Genomic DNA, 18,802 nt, shown 5'->3' on the forward strand with positions numbered 1-18,802 from the left:
CTCGGGGCTGGCGGGGGCGGGCTGAGGCTCCTCCCCGGCCCCAGAGCTCGGCCTCTTCCGGGCTGGAGGGAAGCAGGCGCCGCGGGACCGACTTCGGTCCCGGCTCCTTTCGCGGGCACAGGCAGACCGGCTCCTCCTGCGCACCGCGGGGCCGCCCCCCTCCATCCCTCGGGCGCCGGGCCAGAGCGGTCAGGTCCGGGCCGGCGACGCCAGGCCTCTGGAGCGGGGAAACGCCTCCAGGGGCGCGGGGGGCAACGGCGGCACCATCGCTAGACAGGTGGGGGGAGGGCAGGCTCCTCTCTGCCGCCCGCGAGCGAGGCCTCCTGAAGGGAACAGCCTCCTGCTTCCCAACCGCCAGCCAACCGGAAACCTGCCCCCCCAGTCCCAAACGTCATTTCCGTCCTTTAACCAACCACTAAAAAGAAAAGATACAGAAGAGCGAAGTGATCCCGCGGCGCTCGTGTTCCCATTGGCTGCCTTGTGGCTAGCTGCGCTCTGATTGGGTAGCATATTTACTAGTTGGGCAAAGGACGTTAAGCGCTGTTGGTCGCGCCACAGTGTAGTGACAGGAGGACGGGTGCCGTGAAGGGCCAGGCGGGAGGGAGATGGCGGCCACCCTAGTGGTTTCATCCCGGGGTTGGGGGAGGCTCCAGCAGATCCTGGCAGCTGGTCAAGGAGCCAGCGCCTCCTGCTCTGGTGAGAGGCCTCGGGGGCGGGAGGGCCTGTACGTGCAGCACCTGGGCTGCTGTCCGCGCTCTCTCTGCGGCTTGGGAGCCCCGGCTCCGCCGGCCGGGCCGCAGCCTCGGCAGGGCGGGCGCAATTCTCCCGCCCCCAGTTTCCACCCTCCACGTGACGCGGCCGCAGAGCGCCGACCCCTCTGGGATGGCAACGCCGCGGACGGGGGGCGCGCCCCGGTGGGCTCTGGGGTGTCTCTCCTTTGAAGCCTCGGGGAGTGTCCCCCGGAGCAGGCGTGCGAGGGTGGCCTCGGGGTGTCACCGCCCCTGCCCTGGTCAAGGGGGGGGGGGGGAGGGAGGGTTCGCCTGCCCACTGATGGAGCTAGAGGTTGGTGTTTGCAGGATCCCTGCTGCCAGTAGGTCTCCTGCCTACTTCAGAAATGTTACTGTGAACGCACCTGCAAGACTATTTTAAAATAGGGAAACAAAGAGCAGGGGAAGACGTTGAGAGTTCAGTGAAGGGTCCTCCCGACCCTGTGCCTAATCTCTTAGTGGAAAAACTTCTACAATCGACCCACTTTCCCCCTTGGAAGATGCACAACTTTCAATTTAGGCAGGACATTGTTTTTTTGTTTTGTTTTGAGCCAGTATTTGTAAAGTGATTTAACAGTAACTTTTATTTTGTTCTGGCAACAGTGTTGTGGAGAAGGGGATATAGTTCACAGCAGGAACAGGTGTCCCACAATGAGGATCTGGTAAGAAGGCTTTAACTTGACATATTTTGTAGTTGACTAAGCTTGCAGTGCTGAGAAAAATAGCTCTTGAAAGTATGAGTTTAATCATGGAGGAATTCTGTGCCAAAAAATAAAAAGTTCTGCATATTTTTATTTGTCAAAATAACATAATATAATCATGCCAGTTTCAATTTTAGTAATTTATTTCAAAATACCTGTCTACAAGTATGTCTGTAACAATACAGACAACAACAAAGATTCAGGAAATGCTTTTTGACAAATAGATTCCTTAGTAGGCATATTAATATATAAATTCGAGTAATAAGTTTCTGCATTGTAGTTTAAATGAATTATTTCCTGCACCCCTCAGAAGGAGTGGAAAGGCTTGGGGGAATCAGGGGTAATGGAGGAGCTGAGGAAGAGGGAAGTAATTGCTGGGAAGAAGCCTGGAGGTGAACCTGGAGGGTTGTTGGGTGTGGGTGTGAGAAGTATGGAACAGTCTGCTTTTGGGGTGGGGGGATTGTTAGGGAGTCTCCCCCATGCAGACCCTAGCATCTCCCCCATGCAGACCCCACATCTCCCTGGTCCCCATGTGTCCCTGCACCCCCTCACTCAGCCACCCCTCCTCCTCCCCTTGCCTTAATATAGTCACATTCATCCCTCCATTATGTAAATCCTAGAGGAGCATCCTTCAAGCAAGGAAGGGAACCAGGAAACATACTGCTTCCACCTACTGAATTCTAGCAGTTGTCATGGTGGTGCTACATAGAACCAACTAAAAGCCATTTCTTTTATAAAGTGGGGAGGAGGGAAGAGTTACAATTTTCTATCTTTTTAATATCTGGGAGATGCTCAATACGAAGATGATGAGGTCCATACATACAAGTAAAAAAGTGCCGAGACAAGATCAGTATCTCTACATTTAACTGGGGCTATTAAGCGATTAAAAAATTAATCACGAATTATTGTGCTGTTAAGCAATAATAGAATACCATTTATTTAAATATTTTGGATGTTTTCTACATTTTCAAATATATTGATTTCAATAAACGCAGAATACAAAGTGTACAGTGCTCGCTTCATATTTATTTTTATTACAAATATTTGCATTGTAAATAACAAAAAGTATTTTTCAATTAACCCAATGCCATTACTGTAGTACAATCTCTTTATCATGAAAGATCTTACAAATATAGAAATATGTACAAAAAAATTACTGCATTTAAAAATAAAACAGTGTAAAACTTTAGAGCCTATAAGTCCACTCAGTCCTAGTTCTTGTTCAGCCAATTGCTAAGACAAACAAGTTTGTGTACGTTTACGGGTGATAACGCTGCCCACTTCTTATTTATAATGTCACCAGAAAGACCTTGTAAATAAGACATGTAGTAAAGATTCATGTCCCTTCATGCTTCAACCACCATTCCAGGGGACATGTGTCCATGCTGATGACAGGTTCTGCATGATCACAATCCAAAGCAGTGCAGACCAGTGCATGTTCATTTTCATCATCTGAGTCAGATGCCACCAGCAGAAGGTTCACTTTCTTTTTTGGTGGTTCGGGTTCTGTAGATTCCGCAGCAGAGTGTTGCTCTTTTAAGACTTCTGAAAGCATGCTCCACATCTCGTCCCTCTCAGATTCTGGAAGGGGATTCAGATTCTTAAGTCTTGGGTTGAGTGCTGTAGCTATCTTTAGAAATGTCACGTTAGTACCTTCTTTACATTTTGTCAGATCTGCAGTGAAAGTGTTCTTAAAATGAACAACATGTGCTGAGTTTGAGTAGCAGCCATGTTAGTCTGTATCTGCAAAAAGAAAAAGAGGACTTGTGGCACCTTAGAGACTAACCAATTTATTTGAGCATAAGCTTTCATGAGCTACAGCTCACTTCATCGGATGCATTCAGTGGAAAATACAGTGGGGAGATTTATATACACAGAGAACATGAAACAATGGGTGTTACCATACACATCGTACTGAGAGTCTGTTTGGCAATTCTTCAACAAAAAAACTTCAAAGACTCCAACGAAAGACTGCTGAATTGGAATTAATTTGCAAACTGGATACAATTAACTTAGGCTTGAATAGAGACTGGGAGTGGATGGGTCATTACACAAAGTAAAACTATTTCCCCATGTTCATTCCTCCCCCTCCCGCTGTTCCTCAGACGTTCCTGTTAACTGCTGAAAATGGCCCACCTTGATTATAACTCCAAAAGGTCCCCGTCTCCCCCCCCACTGGTAATAGGTCACCTTACCTGATCACTCTTGTTACACCCACTGTTTCATATTCTCTGTGTATATAAATCTCCCCACTGTATTTTCCACTGAATGCATCCAATGAAGTGAGCTGTAGCTCATGAAAGCTTATGCTCAAATAAATTTGTTAGTCTCTAATGTGCCACAAGTCCTCCTTTTCAACATGTGCTGAGTCATCATCCAAGACTACTGTAATATGAAATATATGGCAGAATGCGGGTAAAATAGAGCTGGAGACATGCAATTCTCCTCCCCCAGAGAGTTCAGTCACAAATTTAATTAATGCATTATTTTTTTAACAAGCGTCATCTGCATGGAAGCATGTTCTCTGGAATGGTGGCCGAAGCATGGCTGTTTAGCATATCTGGCACGTAAATACCTTGCAATGCTGACTACAAAAGTCCTATGTGAATGCCTGTTCTCACTTTCTGGTGACATTGTAAATAAGAAGTGGGCAGCGTTATCTCCTGTAAATATAAACAAACTTGTTTGTCTTAGCAATTGGCTGAACGAGAAGTAGGACTGAGTGGGCTTGTAGGCGCTAAAGTTTTACCTTGTTTTATTTTGAGTGCAGTTATGTAACAAAAAAAAATCTACATTTGTAAGTTGCACTTTCACGATAAAGAGATTGCACTACAGCACTTGTATGAGGCGAACTGAAAAACTAATTTTTACAGTGCAAATATTTGTATTAAAAATAATATAAAGTGAGCACTGTACACTTTGTGTTCTGTTTAATTGAAATCAATATATTTGAAAGGTTAGAAAAACATCCAATTTAATAAATTTCAATTGGTAGTCTATTGTTTAACAATGCAAATAAAGCTGCGATTAATCATGACTAATTTTTTAAATTGCGATTAATTTTTTTGAGTTAATGGCATGAGTTAACTTTGATTAATCAACGCCCTACTTTTAACCTACGGCAGCTTGGGAAGCCAAGGTCTGGGTTTGCAATATGAAACCACTTCTAATGACATGTGCTATTGCTAAGTCTTAAAATCAGGCTTCATTTCAATTTTCCAGAACGTTTTTATTTGTGTTCCAAAGAAATCAAGAAGTAGAATAATAAACTACTACTTATTTCAGCCAATTCAAATGGAAAACCCCTATAAGGATCCTCCTAAAAGATGTGTCTTGTGTGGAATAAATGTAGACTACAAGAATGTACAGGTGAGATTCTTTACCATATGAATTTGTGCAGTGATTGTCTCAGGCAATTGTTTGGTCAATTTTATTTGTGGGGAAGCTGCTATTTAGGCAGGAGGAACCAGGGGAAAATGGGACTAGAAGGATTCAATTCTAGAAATGAAGGGTATGAAGTTGGGGGAGAATGTGAGCACTGCTCCCCACTAGCTTGTTCTCTTTGTACTAGCTGGAGGAAATGCTGCGCCTGCAGAAGCAGAGCTAAATTGACAGTCAATTTCACTTCCTTGCTTCCAGTGGCACTGCTGGGGGGAGTATTTGGGGCACAGGTATGATTTTATGGTATGCAAAACTAGACTGATGCTGTAGGGCTCTCCACAAGGGGCAGTTGGTTAGGACAGTGATCAGCTGAACTATCATTTGCTTTATGAGTGACTAGAAGAATGAAATCTGATGTACAGAATAGTTTGGGCCTCCTATCCTTACTAGAGGAGACACTCACAACAGGGTTGTGTGGGTGAAGCATGACATTCAGAAGAGTGAAGAGCTTAATGTACTAGCTTGTAGGGGAAGTTAGTATTCATTTGGCTGCTAATATTAGTATGTAAAAAACTTACTTTCTTGAGGAAAATTTCAGTTTTGCAAAAGGGCACAGCTGAAAAATTGTTGCCTCTTTGAGACACTTAGGGCTCTGACTTTCAGAAGTGCTGAGCACTCACGACTGGAACGGAGATTAATGGGAGTACTCTGAAAAATCATGCCATAGGATTCTCAAACTGGACCTCCAAAGCTAGTAGATACTTTTGGCCTTAATGCGTGACTCAGTTCCTGATGTGTAAAGTGCAGATGATAGTAACCATAGGAGGTGAGGGGCTAATTAATTTCTTAATATTTGTAAAGAAGTAAGATGAGCTCCACAGAAAAGGTGATCATATTTAGAACATTAATATACATGGTTTTTAAATTCTGGTTTAAAAGCCAGCAAGTTATTCTTGTGATAAGTTCTTTAAGGCAAATAACGTCCTATGCCATAACATAGGGTGCATACAATAGTGTGAAATACCACTTTTTTAAAAAAATTAGTGTTTAAAGTTACTGGTTTGCAAGACTATTTATTAAGCTTTTTGCTTCTTCAATAGCTTCTATCCCAGTTTGTTTCTCCATATACTGGTCGCATTTATGGCAGACATATAACAGGTATGTAAGCTGTAGTCTAATGTCAATTTAACAAGTAATCTTTGTTTATCTTATTACAAGTGTTGACTTAAGGCTAATATTAAAATTTAGCATTTTGAATTTAACCATCATAGTGGTAAGAATTACTGTCCACTGTGAAACCACTGAGTAATGTGATATAACTGGGTATTTTCATGATTAGGAATTCAAACATTTGAATTGTACGCTTTCTACATACTAATAGTTTCTGTAATCTGATTTATCTATTTTCTAGTAAGGTTTTTTTTAAAAAAAAAGTCCCAAGGGAATCCCTAATAACCAACCTCCATCTATTATTTGGATACCTGAAATAAGATGCTAAAAACCTGTCTTTACAGGCTTGTGTGGGAAGAAACAGAAAGAGATTTCAAAAGCCATTAAAAGAGCTCATGTAATTGGTAAGCATAGCTGTAAACTAGTTTTTGTAGACAAAATTATTTTTTTATTTAAACACTTAACACCAGTATTAATTTCTTGCAGGATTTATGCCAGTTGTGTACAAGGATCCAACATTTCTTAATGACCCAAAAATTTGTGATATCAGGCATCCGGAGTAAGTTATGTAAATTGTGCATAAAACAATAAAGTTATTTATAATGTTTATATACTCATTACTATCAGAACCTTTACATCTGTAACAAAATACTAACAATTTTAGAACGGATGCTCCGGTCAGTTATACTCTTACCCAAAATGCTTGGCATTCCTCTACATAACTGCCAGAAAGAAGTTGTGACATATTACACACTATAACAAATAACAGAACTGAGCACTCATTAAGAGAGAAAGTTCTCCATGTTTGCAATAGAGAACTTAAAACCTGTAGGAAACGTCTCAAAACACTTGTGTGCTGTTTTCCTGCATTATAATCTCATTTTAAAATGCAGCAGGACCCTACTCCATACCTTTCTGAGTTTGAAGTAAGGGAAAACATGGAGTTAAACTTGCTCATCATAGGAGCAATTTGCAAGTAAAACCCAAGATATAAATGGTCAGAATGCAAGAGAGCAAGTGATTAGAGTAAGACAGAGCAACCTTTGCTGTTAACATAACATTGTAGCAGACCCAGATACCAAGCTGCTTTGGCACTGTCTATTTCAGCTGCTGCTGAGCAAATCTTAAATGTGGTGGTAGCCTCCTTCAGCAATAGCTTAGCAATAAGTACATATCATCACTTAAAAAGGCAAGGTACAGCACATCTCAACCCTGACAGTTGCAGCAGCTCTTCAGTTTTCAATGTCTGTACTCTACTACTATTCTTCCTACTGTGAGCCCTGAGAGAAAGGGAATGCAGAGTGAGGGAATGTAATCTGGACTCTGCTCTATATTTTTCCAAATAAGATACCTGCATTTTAAAAAACTGTTGTACATGTAAAAATTTTTACAAAAGGATACTTAAATACATTAGTTTAGCCCTACTGTCAATTGATGGAACATAGTAAATGTGTTGGCAGCAGTTTTTTGGTGCAGCAGTAGTCACCCTGAGGAAAATCCTACACCTGGCCCAAAAGGATTAAAAAGTTGGCGATTGTGGATATTCATTAGTGTCTTTAAGTTTCTCCAAAGTTTCCTCCTCTGTTTCAGTACCACTCATTGTAAGCTTTCCTTCTTGGTCTCTGTTGTCTTGGTCCCCTTTAAGTAACTTATGGTGAAGTTGCAATGAGCGTGATTTCTTGAATGGTTTTCGTCCAGCTGTGGTCACGCTAGCTTTACGCTTGGTTATGTGCCTTGTTCCAGCTTCAGGAAAGTCACTGTCTTCTTGCATTAGAGTCAGTTTGTCCATGACATTTATTTTGTGGTCTGTGTTACAGCAGTGTTTAGAAATCTGCCTGCCTTTTAAGGAAACAATGCAGGTCTGAAGTCCAGAATTTGGGAAAAATGTTTGTAAAGCTTGACAAAGGAAAACATTCTCCTTTGGTTCATCTGAAACACACTTGTTCTCTCCTAAATAATAGAAAAAATAAGAATTTCAAACTAGCCTTTTCTAGTATTCCCATCATTAGTGTTCAGTCGCCTTTTTGTTTGAAAGTTTTGGAGTGGCTTAATGTGCAGAATAGTCCTTTTAATTTCTATACATTACCAGCATAGACCTCTCTATACAATACATTGTATAGAGAGGTCTATGCTGGTAATGTATAGAAATTAAAATTGGACTATTATAGAAATTAAAATTGGAATTATGTTCATATACATAAATTAACTTACTATGATTAGCAAACTTTCTCCTTTCAAGAAAAGGTATTAAGTTTCTCTTTTGACTGGTAGTTAGAAAGTGATGGTGGCTAAACACAAATATCCAAACTGTTTTCAGACTCCATTTGCAAAAAATTCAGTGGCTAGCAAATGTTATTTTTTGATACACTGAGAATAATAAGTGCTAGTAATGAGTGGCATTTCATATGTAGTTTAATATCTAGTGGCAAACTTCCAAAATTGCAACTGTAGAGATTACTCACTAATGTAGACTCTAGAATTAATTCCATATTTTAGGGTTTTTAGACCAGACTGAATTTAGTGGGATAAGCAGAGCTGAAATTTCATGTCTTATGGATTCCTCCTAGTTATATTAAGTATTTTTACATGTTCAGTTTTGTCACATAACTCATATTTCCATGGAGAGGCTTGATTATCTTTCTGCATTACCTGAAGTTTGTGTTGGCTCCTTTTTTCTTTTTATTTCTTGTTTTAGTTGGTCCACTTCTGCTAGGAGTTTCTCTACTGATCGTTCGCTGCCCTCTACTTTAGAACATATCTTCTGCAAGAGAAGTCAATTCTACTGAACATTCAATTGTAGTCATTAAGTCAGTCTTATATTGGATTTATTTATTTAAGTGTTCCAGATAAATTTCAAGGCATCCTTAAAAAAAAAAAGTTAACACATTGTACAATGTCTTTTTTTAAAAAAAGAAAAGGTCCAATACTACTAAACAAAACATACAAAGCAACATTGTGGGTATAGTGAACGGTAAAATTACTGAATCAGCAACTACCTGGAAAACACTTAAAAAATCTTGTAGTCCATTCCACCTATAATCCTAGAAGGTTTGCTACAGTATATTCTAGTATTTTATGCAGTCTACTTTTAAACTCAAGAAATGGGACTTCATCTGTTTTCCTTTGGAGGCAAGTTTACTTTCTCCCATCAGGGTTACTCAAAATACCACTTGAAATTTCCCATGTTTTCCTTTGTTTAATTTCATGTTACTACTCCTAGTTCCATCACTTTTAACAACTGAATTCACTTGGTTTTAAAAACATGAACCTAACATTGATTTGTGGCACTCCGCAGGCCTACAGGTAGTACTTCTGTCCAAGTAACTTCAAATGACTATTTCAAGAAAGTGAGGTATTGTATCATGTGCTTTACTGAAGTCCGTAAAAGTTACATGAATGGTGTTCCTTCTTTAACCATTTTTCATCTCAATTTAAAAGGACAGCCAAGTTTCTCTCTAATCCTGTGTATATAGTGCTTAAGATTCAGTTGTTTCTTTTGTGCTTGGAACTTATCCCCTGGATGCGACTTTAGTTATGGTAAAGTTGTCTTTCTCAATATTTAAAAGAAAATTCTTCCCCTAGCCCCTTCCATTCTGATGTCTAAAATCATGATACTACTTTTAAATTTCCAGCAGCTTAGTAAACTACCTTGTTCCCATCTGACTCTGAGGTGCATACTAATTAGCACCTCTAGATGATTCACATTTAGTTTCTCCTGTTTTTAAAAACAGTATTTATAATCCTTATTACTTCCAAATAGCCATACTATCTACTTATTTTTCTCAAGACCAATTTCCAAAAAGTAATGCAAGAGCTCATTAATTTTAAAAACTGTGATTGCAGGCTCATTACCAGATAAGGAGCCAACTTTCTTTCCTTATATTTGCAAAAGTTATTGGACAAATCCCAGACTTCCATGATTTTGTGTTTGGTATTGCCCAGATAGAAGCTTTGATATGAGTCTGTGCTTAATACAAAAATTCTGACATTTGTTTCTTGTACCATAATCATATTGAGGAACTCCTCTTAGAAGATTGAACACAAAGTTTAACTAAAGCTAGTTGTGCTACAAAAAACTTAATAATTTCTCTAACACAGTAGCCAAAACCCAAGTCTTCCATATAGTCTAGTAGGAGTGACTCATAGTCTGCAGTGCAGTCCAGTGATCCCTGTTTGGGAACACACTTTTCTTGTGGGGAATGGAAAACTACTGTGCTTCTTCATTAGGCTTCAAAGCACTGTTAAGATATCTCCCGTTTCCCTTAGGACTAAGTGCCTGAAAGATCATCTTTGAGCAAGCAAGATATAAATTTATCTGGAATTAGGGAAAAGTCTGAAAACCTTGCTGTAAGCTTCCATTGAATAGTAACGTGAAATCATAAGTATCTTACCTATCGCTCTTTTGCTCATTGGAAAAGATATAAACTGCATCAAAGACACTAGAGCTGCCACTCAATAAATTAATTTATCAGTTAACTTTTCAAATATGGATTTGATGTAATCTTCACAACCACAGGGATTGGAAACTTTAAAAAAAAAAACTATGTTGTACTGAAATTCATAGATTATGCCCAGAAAGTTTCCTAAATAGAATTTCCAGCATTTAGGAGCAGACCCATATGCTAATTTGTGAACTTTTCAAGGGTGTGTCACCTTCAGTCTCACTCCAAGCAGTTCATTCACTGCTCTGTTTCCTCTGAGATGTTAACACTTACGTAACCTGGCAGATTAATGTTTCCACCAGTTTTACTGCTTAATCCAGAATTCCCTTTGGAAAGACAGGTGTGGAAGGCATAGATATTTATGGGGAGGAGAAACTAAAAAAGATTGGGAGCAGAGTAGCAGAGGGCACCCTTCTCATTCCAATCCCTTACAGTAGCCAATGAACCCCTCCCCCGCACAAAAAAAGAGGGTGTTGTAGATATCTAAATTTCTAGCTGCCTGAGGAGGAAGGCCAGTATCCTCAGGTATGACTGACTGACATGGCAGACTCAGGCAGAGCATCCTACTTGGAATAACAGCACCTTGCCCCTTTTCAGCAGATGGAAGGAAGGGACTTGACTTCTTTGGTACTACCCTAGGATTTAGCTGGTTGTCTCTTCTGCAACAGTCCATCTTTTGTATCAGGTACATTTTTCAAGCCCTGCATTGAGATCCCAGCAAATAACTCAAGTTCTCCACTGTTTTGGGTCATTGTTTGTAATCATCCAAGCAGTTAACGGAAATGCTAGATTTTGTATGACTTATGTCAACTGTTTTATACCAAGTCTTTCTTCCACCTCCCTTATATTTGCATATTTCTGCACAAGACACCTTGGATCTAATTCTCAGGTACAATAATGCCACTTTACATTATGTTGGCAGTACAAAAGGACCTTGAAGGGGGAACAAATTATATTTACAGTCACTTTAAGGCTTCTTTGTGCTATGTTAGGTTGCCTTAATGTAAATGAGAATCAGGACCTCCAGTGTGAATATTTGACTTGTTTGCAGTGCTACCTTAACATCTACGATCTGACATGTGCTTTTCTGAAAGTTAATGACCTACCTTCAATTCCTCCTGCAAGGTGGCATACAGTTCATTAATCTTGTGAACCTCTTTTAGTGATCCATCTTCATAAAAAAATTCTGACCTTTGGACACAAAAAGAAGCCCATTATAGAATTAAATTTAACTGTGCATGTGAACTGAGTGATGCTTTTGTCCACTAAAGTCTAACGTAGATGTCTACATCAGCTGTAATTCCTTAAGCATAATGGATTTTCAATGAGGAGCAGTAGTGGACTTTTGGCTTTTACTTTTGTGTTTGATTATGAACTGTAGGTCTCTGGACTCCAGTACACCTTTCACGGGGAGATACTTGTTTCTTAACACTTTTATTAAATAAGGATATTTTGTGATTTTTTTATCCTCTCCTCAGATCCAGAATCTGTGGTAAAAGGATTAGCTAACATATACAAGTCAATAACCGAAATACATCTCTGTACAGTGGTCTATAGCAGAGGTTCTCAGACTAAGGGAAACACAGGCATGCAGCATGGAACATACCAGTGGTTCTACACCTTTTTTTTTTTTCCAGGTAGCGCAGGGCTTCTAGTTGCTGCTGCTTGTGCCACTGACAGTAGCCTTAGCTGTTAGGATTGGACTGCAGTTCTGGGTGTCCCCAACAGAAGCAGCTGCAGGGCCTACTGACTCCCGCACAGAGGCTGCTCCCTTCATGTGCAGAGCAGGAATGCTGCACTCTATGTGGACAGGTGAAGCATGGGGGACTGGAGGCAGCTTGATAGCAACAGGGATCTGTTCATTTCATTCTCATGCAGTAGTGAGCTAAGTGTGGGGGCAAGAGGCTGCAAGCCAGGAGAATGTGTGCCCCTTTTCTCCAGCCAACTGCACTCTCTCCCCTGCTTATATGGGGTCAAGGTCTCAGGCAGCCAGACAAGAACAGTCTTCTGGAGAGGGAGCTGGGAGAAGTCAGGGACAACATACTGGGGAAGGAGAGAATAGTCAGAATTGAACCTATTTCAGGAATAGGCCAAGTAGGGGAAGGAACAGCTCAGTGGTTTGAGCATTGGCCTGCTGAACCCAGGGTTGTGAGTTCAATCCTTGAGGCGGCCATTTAGGATCTGGGGCAAAAATAAGGGACAGTACTTGGTCCTGCTGTAAAGGCAAGGGACTGGGCTCTATGACCTTTCAAGGTCCCTTCCAGCTCTATGAGATAAGTATATCTCCATATATTTTTATATTTTAAAGCCCACAGGACGAAGCTGTGCAGAGTAACAGATGCAGGGATAAAGCAGTGCAGGGGGCAGTGCCCAGAGGAAAGCTGCTGAGAGTCCCTTGTGTAGGGGTACGGTAGAACATAAAAATGGCCACACTGGGTCAGACCAAAGGTCCATCTAGCCCAGTATCCTGTTTTCTGACAGTGGCCAATGCCAGGTGCCCAAGAGGGAATGAACGTAACAGGTAATCACCAAGTGATCCATCCCATCACCCATTCCCAGCTTCTGGCAAACAGAGGTTAGGGAAACCATCTCTGTCCATCCTGGCTAACAGCCATTGATGGACCTATTAGGGTATACAGGAGCACAATGCCAAGTTGCTACATGAAACATCTCACCAGCCAGTTGCAAAACCAAACATTAGAGAGAAAGATTTGAGAGTGTCCTTCTATGTGAAGGATGTAGTCTCCATGCTACAGAATATTTCATAGTAAGAACAGTCTAGCAAGTGATTAAAACAGGCTCATGACATATGGGTTGTATTCCCATCTCTTCTACAGACTCGTGAGTGACTTTGGGCAAGTCATTTAACTTCTGTGTCTTTGTTCCCCAACTGTGATATTGGAATAGTCTCTAGTTATCTTTCCAGGTGTGTCAAGATGTTTAATTTGTTAGTAAGTATAATCATTGTCAGATCCTCAGAAGGTGAGAGAGGGCAAAGTAATATTATCATAAAGGAAAAACTCTTATCTGGCCCCACATTTAGCTTTTGTAAAAGCAAGATGTTACAAACCGAACAGAATTATTTCCGTGGACTTTTTAAATTCCATTAGAAATGGTTCAGTTGCTTAGATTTATTTTTTAAATAAACTGTTCTCAAAACAAAAATCCAGCAGCACCAAGAATATGAAAAATCAACTAAATGAAAATGACTTCAACTTCATTGGCCAATCTATAGAACTGCAAAGAACAAAGAGCATTACAGCAAAGTAAACTGGATTTACCGGTAATTTAAATAATTTAAGGTATTATCATTAATGTAGGTAAAGACATTTTGTATACAACATTATTTTGAAGTTGACAGTATCAATTCAATTTGTTATGACAACTGAGCTTGGCCAAAAGTTATGGAAAAGCAATGAATTACAAAACAAAAGTTTACTCAGTGATTGTTATTGTTATTAGGATATAGATATTCAGGTCTGTCTGCAAAGGTCTATACTTTAAGAATTTAGGTGTATTATCATCACTTAGCTAGTTATATAGGTATAAAAGAAAGAATCAAAATCACTGTCTGCCCGTGTAAGGGCCCTCTCTTACTGTGACAGTCTGAGACCCTGTTCTTAGGCTAAGGCCTTTGGCTAAGCAGCAGAGGCAGCCAAAAGCTGGGAAGTGTATGGTCAAATCCTTACATTCCAAACTAGTCACATTGAAATAAGGTGCTATTTGGCTGTTAGGAATACAATCCTGTCCTGATAATGCCCATCACCTCCAGAGAAAGGGAAGAGCCTAGAAGATATAAAGGAAACTTAGTTTGATTGCATCCTGTCTGGCAAGAAGAAAAGGAGTACTTGTGGCACCTTAGAGACTAACATGAGCTGTAGCTCACGAAAGCTTATGCTCAAATAAATTTGTTAGTCTCTAAGGTGCCACAAGTGCTCCTTTTCTTTTTGCGGATACAGACTAACAGGGCTGCTACTCTGACACCTGTCTGGCAAGAACTCACTTATCAATACCTGAGGTGTGAATTCCTCATTTCTTTGTTGTTCTATCACTTTAGTCCCCATTTCCTTATTGTTCGTCTATATAATCTCTGTCTGGTTCTGTGATTGTTTCTGTCTGCTGTATAATTAATTTTGTTGGGTGTAAGCTAATTAAGGTGGTGGGATATAATTGGTTAGATAATCATATTACAATATGTTAGAATTGGTTAGTTAAATTTCAGTAAAACGATTTGTTAAGGTATGGCTAAGCAGAACAAGTTTTACTATATAGTCTGCTGTCAATCAGGAAATAAGGGGGCGGAATGGGAACAGGGAATGGGGGTGGGGGAATTGGAATCATGTTTTGCTAAGGCGGGGAAATGGAACAGGGACACAGGCAAGGCTCTGTGGTGTCAGAGCTGGGAAGGGGGACACTGGGGAAGGAAACTGGAATCATTCTTGCGAGACACTGAGGAAGGAAACTTGAATCATGCTTGCTGGAAGTTCACCCCAATAAACATTGAATTGTTTGCACCTTCGGACTTCAGGTATTGTTGCTCTCTGTTCATGCGAGAAGGACCAGGGCAGTGAGCGGGTGAAGGAATAAGTCCCTAACAGTTATACCTGGCTAGCAAATTAGGGTTGCATCACTTGCTGAAGAGGTTTAAATGGGTTAGAATTTTACCTATGAAGCATTCTATATCTGGATACAAAGAAGCACAGACCCAAAATTGTGAACTGGTCATTGATTTCCATTTAGAGAAGAAGAGTTCAATTACCCTACAAATCGTCTTTGGCACATATTACTTAATACGAAACCTTTCAGTTATGAAGGTTACCTGTTGGGGTGTATCAGATGAGATACTGTAGGTAAAATTTAATACAAATATTGTTTCTCACTCTTTATGATTCTGAAAGTGTCAAACTGCTGGTTCCTTCCCAGTATGTCAGTTTTTGAAATATACAAAATATCATTAGAAGAAACAAGTTAAATATGAAAAAAGTACATCATTCCTACCTGTGTTTTATTACTGCTCTGCCAAAGCCATCAGAAATACAGGAGCCAGACACAGTTCTGTAACCTTGCTGTTCTGCCATACCCAAGTTGGCAACTACTAGAGGAACTTTCTGAAAAAGACTTTTTAAAAAAAGCAAGAACATAAAAATTTATCAGTGTATCTGTGAAAGATAATCTTTATTATAAAACTATGATACAGGTGCAGAATTCCATTTTATTAATTCTCATAGAGGAATAAACTTCAGTCCCAGACAAATTGGTTGGAACTATAGTAAAGAAGAGAATTATTAGACACAGAGAAACACAATATGTTGAGGAAGAGTCAACATGGGTGAGGCATGGTCTCTCTTTACAAAAGCCATCTATTAGAATTCTTTGAGATGGTCAACAAACGTGGACAAGGGTGATCCAATGGATATAGTGTACTTAGACTTTCAGAAAGCCTTTGACAAGATCCCTCAACAAAGGCTCTTAAGCAAAATAAGCAGTCATGGGATAAGAGGGATGATCCTCTCATGGATCAGTAACTGGTTAAAAGAGGAAACAAAGGGTGGGAATAAATGGTCAGTTTTCTTAGTGGACCAGGTAGTGAAACTAACTTTGTTGAGCCACAAATGAAGCATGCCCAGAAGATCTGAGACTCTCTTAGGTGACTCTCGTATAGATTTTTCCCCCTTGGGGGAGACACCAGCTGCTCTGAGTAAAAAGCCTACTTGATGAAGATGTTCACTTTCAGTTTTCTCTAAAGCTCACTGTAGTCAACGAAAAGACTGCCATTGACTTCAATGGGCTTTGAAGCAGGCCCCAAATGCTAAAATTACGTAGCCTATAATTGGAGAGCATGGCCCTACCCCCATCACAATAAGTTTATCATGAACTATTATTCAATGTTTTAAATACTGGAAATGACATTGGTTTCTGTATTTTGGCTCTGACCCTGCAAGTTGTTCCGCAAGGGGAAATTCTTTGTAAAGCCCTACTGAAGTTGGGCTCTCCACGGCTGACGGCATACATAGCTTACAGGATCTGGCTCTTTGTCATGACATCTCAAATTTAACACATGGGTCAAAAGTCCAGTTAAAGTCACATTTCCACAAGTTTTCTCATGTTTAAGGTTACGTTATTATTTTTAAATGTTTTTGTGTATGTAAATTACCAAAAAGAGAATTCATATGTTTCCTTAGGTAATTTACTGGTTTTTTTACTTGAATCTGGTTATTGAAAAAGGTATTTTTAAAGATTAGTTTACTTATTTGTACTATTTAAATTTACACTTATTTTTTGGACAATGAATCAAAATATTTCAGTTAGTTTTGAGGCATTTTTTACTTTTAGGTTCTGATGTGTTAACTGTAGTGTTTGTTTACACCTAAACATTCCCCTTCATTGTATAAAAGCCACACTGTATTCAACTGAAATGTTAAAAAGCCATGAAGACATTTGTATTAGAGATATAGTGTAAGATTAGATTTGGTTCAAAAGCTAGGTTTTGTAAAACCAGGCTTCCACATTTAGTCTCAGGCAGGAACACAGACAAAATCTAGGTAATTAGAAGACTGATGTTTTTATTTAAATTTATTTAAATGGAGACATCATTTTTAAACACATGACCTACAACATTTGCAACTCACACATGCAGCACTGAGATAGTTTATGATACCGTACCTTGCAAGTGAAACAGATTAGAAACTGATTAATCTACTTTCATTGTCCAAGCTGAAATGTAAAATCATACTACGTAAACAGCAAAAACCAAAATATTTGTTTCTTTCAGGTATAATATTTTAAGGTGTCATTTGCAATGCAAGAAAAAAAAGCTGTCATTCAGAACTGAGGCACTCCCTTTAATTTTAGGTTTTGTAAAACTTAAGTTTCAGGACAAAGCTACCTGGCAATGTCTCTCAAGGTTAATTTATACCTTTTTAAATTGGATTTTGGTTAGGACAGTATGGCATCAATTGGTTTGCAAAGAAATCAAGGGAACTCTTTAAACACAAGCAAGAGAGTCTTAAAAATTGAATGATGATTGGTTATGACAATCTGTTTCTAAGCGCTAGCAGGGAAAAGATGCAAAGGAATCAAATGTAAACCATTTCCAGTGTGAGCATGGTTTGTTTCTTATTCATTCTGGGATAAGTGACTTCCATTCTCCTTCAGATCCATATACTTCATGTGATGTTCAAATGGTTGATCTACTGTCAACTGGCTGGATCATGCTTCTTTTACCTTCACCTTTTAACATCATCCACTTATTGCAATGAAGGTTTGGTCAACACAATTGACAGTAGCAAAGCTTTGTTTGTTAAAGATGACCCATAAAAGTGGGGAAAATTGCCTCCTCCTCTTTTCTATTCTTATCATGCAGAAAGGGGGCCTGAAAGTTATTTGTTATTTTTAATATTTTTTTACATTGGAAATTAAGTTGCCTACTCTGTTTTTTCCTGAAAGGCCGTGAGTAGGATTCTGACATCACAGGTATCAAGAAAGGAAACCTCACTGAAAGGGGAAGTGATTCTTATTTAATTCAATTTTAAGCATTCTGAATTTGTGTTTTAAAATAAATGCCAAAATTAATATTTGGAAAAAGATCTTCATCAAAGACTGAACATCCAGCCTCTTAATTAATGATGAAGAAGTCTCCCAAATCCATTCCTTGGGGGGCCTCCAATGAAATCTCAAAATATGAAAGACAAGACCTGATGTTCCTGATATTTTTAAAGATAAAAAAGAAAAATCAGCCTCTTTATAGATTATAAAAGATCAAAAAAGTCCCAAAATAATTTCCACCCTGTGCCAATTACCTTTAAAAAAGGGGAGACAGGCCAATTTGTAATTCAAATAGATAAACAAAACCAACACAAGCTTTCTTAAAAAAATTGAGTTAATTTACTAATTAAATAGTTTTGTGAACTACTGTATTAAGCCAGCTTTTTGAATTTACTTAAACTGCTGTTTATGTTGTTGATGAATGAAGCCATAAGACCAATTTAGAGAGATTGTTGTACTGCTGTTGTATCAAATTGCAACATTTATAAAAAGTGCCAAGAAATAAGATGTCAAAATGTAATGAAAGATAACAGGAAAATTCAACATAATATGTAATAGGAAAAATTTGGTAGGCATTGACATGACAGCTTGAATAAGCTAGATACAAAACCCCCAGATTTGAGCTGGGTAGAAAACAGAGTATCTGTCCGGCAGGAAACTGAGTTTGAGATTTTGGTCTGAATCAGAATAAAATGTCCTTTCCTGTGGAAGGGAATATCCCAATATGGGAACATACCAGTGCCACTGCTGCCTGTCTTTCCTGTCAACCAGCCCTGCTGCCGGTAGGAGGAAAACC

At 39.5% G+C, this 18,802-nt stretch overlaps 3 protein-coding genes across 9 annotated transcripts in view; 1 reads left to right on the top strand and 2 right to left on the bottom strand.

Annotated features, from left to right (window-relative positions):
- The window catches only part of HELQ (helicase, POLQ like), a 34,440-nt gene extending 34,037 nt beyond the window's left edge, over positions 1-403 (bottom strand). For 3 of the 4 annotated variants that reach the window (XM_073340541.1, XM_073340537.1, XM_073340542.1), the window contains exon 1: positions 1-403. In XM_073340541.1, coding sequence (XP_073196642.1) covers positions 1-165 — 165 coding nt within the window. In that variant the 5' untranslated portion in view covers positions 166-403. The other variant, XM_073340538.1, reaches the window with a different exon arrangement.
- MRPS18C (mitochondrial ribosomal protein S18C) lies at positions 312-6,628 on the top strand. Of its 3 annotated transcripts, none has more exons than XM_073340551.1 (6): positions 344-696; positions 1,371-1,429; positions 4,691-4,837; positions 5,950-6,007; positions 6,364-6,423; positions 6,506-6,628. In XM_073340551.1, exons 1-6 carry the CDS (start codon positions 606-608, stop codon positions 6,580-6,582), a joined length of 492 nt encoding a protein of 163 aa, XP_073196652.1. In that variant the 5' UTR covers positions 344-605; the 3' UTR covers positions 6,583-6,628. The 3 variants fall into 3 exon arrangements, with proteins under 3 accessions (XP_073196653.1, XP_073196652.1, XP_073196654.1); XM_073340553.1 differs by having other exon boundaries at positions 532-696; positions 4,754-4,837; XM_073340552.1 differs by lacking the exon at positions 6,364-6,423 and having other exon boundaries at positions 312-696.
- Positions 6,445-18,802, bottom strand: part of ABRAXAS1 (abraxas 1, BRCA1 A complex subunit) — a 23,046-nt gene continuing 10,688 nt past the window's right edge. For both annotated transcript variants that reach the window (XM_073340547.1, XM_073340548.1), the window contains exons 6-9: positions 15,460-15,579; positions 11,568-11,652; positions 8,669-8,780; positions 6,445-7,969 (exon numbers count right to left, since the gene is read on the bottom strand). In XM_073340547.1, the coding sequence (XP_073196648.1) occupies positions 7,539-7,969; positions 8,669-8,780; positions 11,568-11,652; positions 15,460-15,579 (748 nt within the window). In that variant the 3' untranslated portion in view covers positions 6,445-7,538. The remainder of the gene's footprint in view (positions 7,970-8,668; positions 8,781-11,567; positions 11,653-15,459; positions 15,580-18,802) is intronic.

The sequence above is a fragment of the Lepidochelys kempii genome, chromosome 4 (genome assembly GCF_965140265.1).
Source record: "Lepidochelys kempii isolate rLepKem1 chromosome 4, rLepKem1.hap2, whole genome shotgun sequence".
In the NCBI taxonomy this organism is placed as follows: Eukaryota; Metazoa; Chordata; order Testudines; family Cheloniidae; genus Lepidochelys; species Lepidochelys kempii.

Bases quoted from the DNA above. Each gene is read 5' to 3' on its own strand.
- MRPS18C (XM_073340551.1), top strand. From the start codon at position 606: ATGGCGGCCACCCTAGTGGTTTCATCCCGGGGTTGGGGGAGGCTCCAG. The intron at 697-1,370 runs GTGAGAGGCCTC...TTCTGGCAACAG, and splicing joins AGCCAGCGCCTCCTGCTCTG to TGTTGTGGAGAAGGGGATAT. The intron at 4,838-5,949 runs GTGAGATTCTTT...CTTCTTCAATAG, and splicing joins TAGACTACAAGAATGTACAG to CTTCTATCCCAGTTTGTTTC.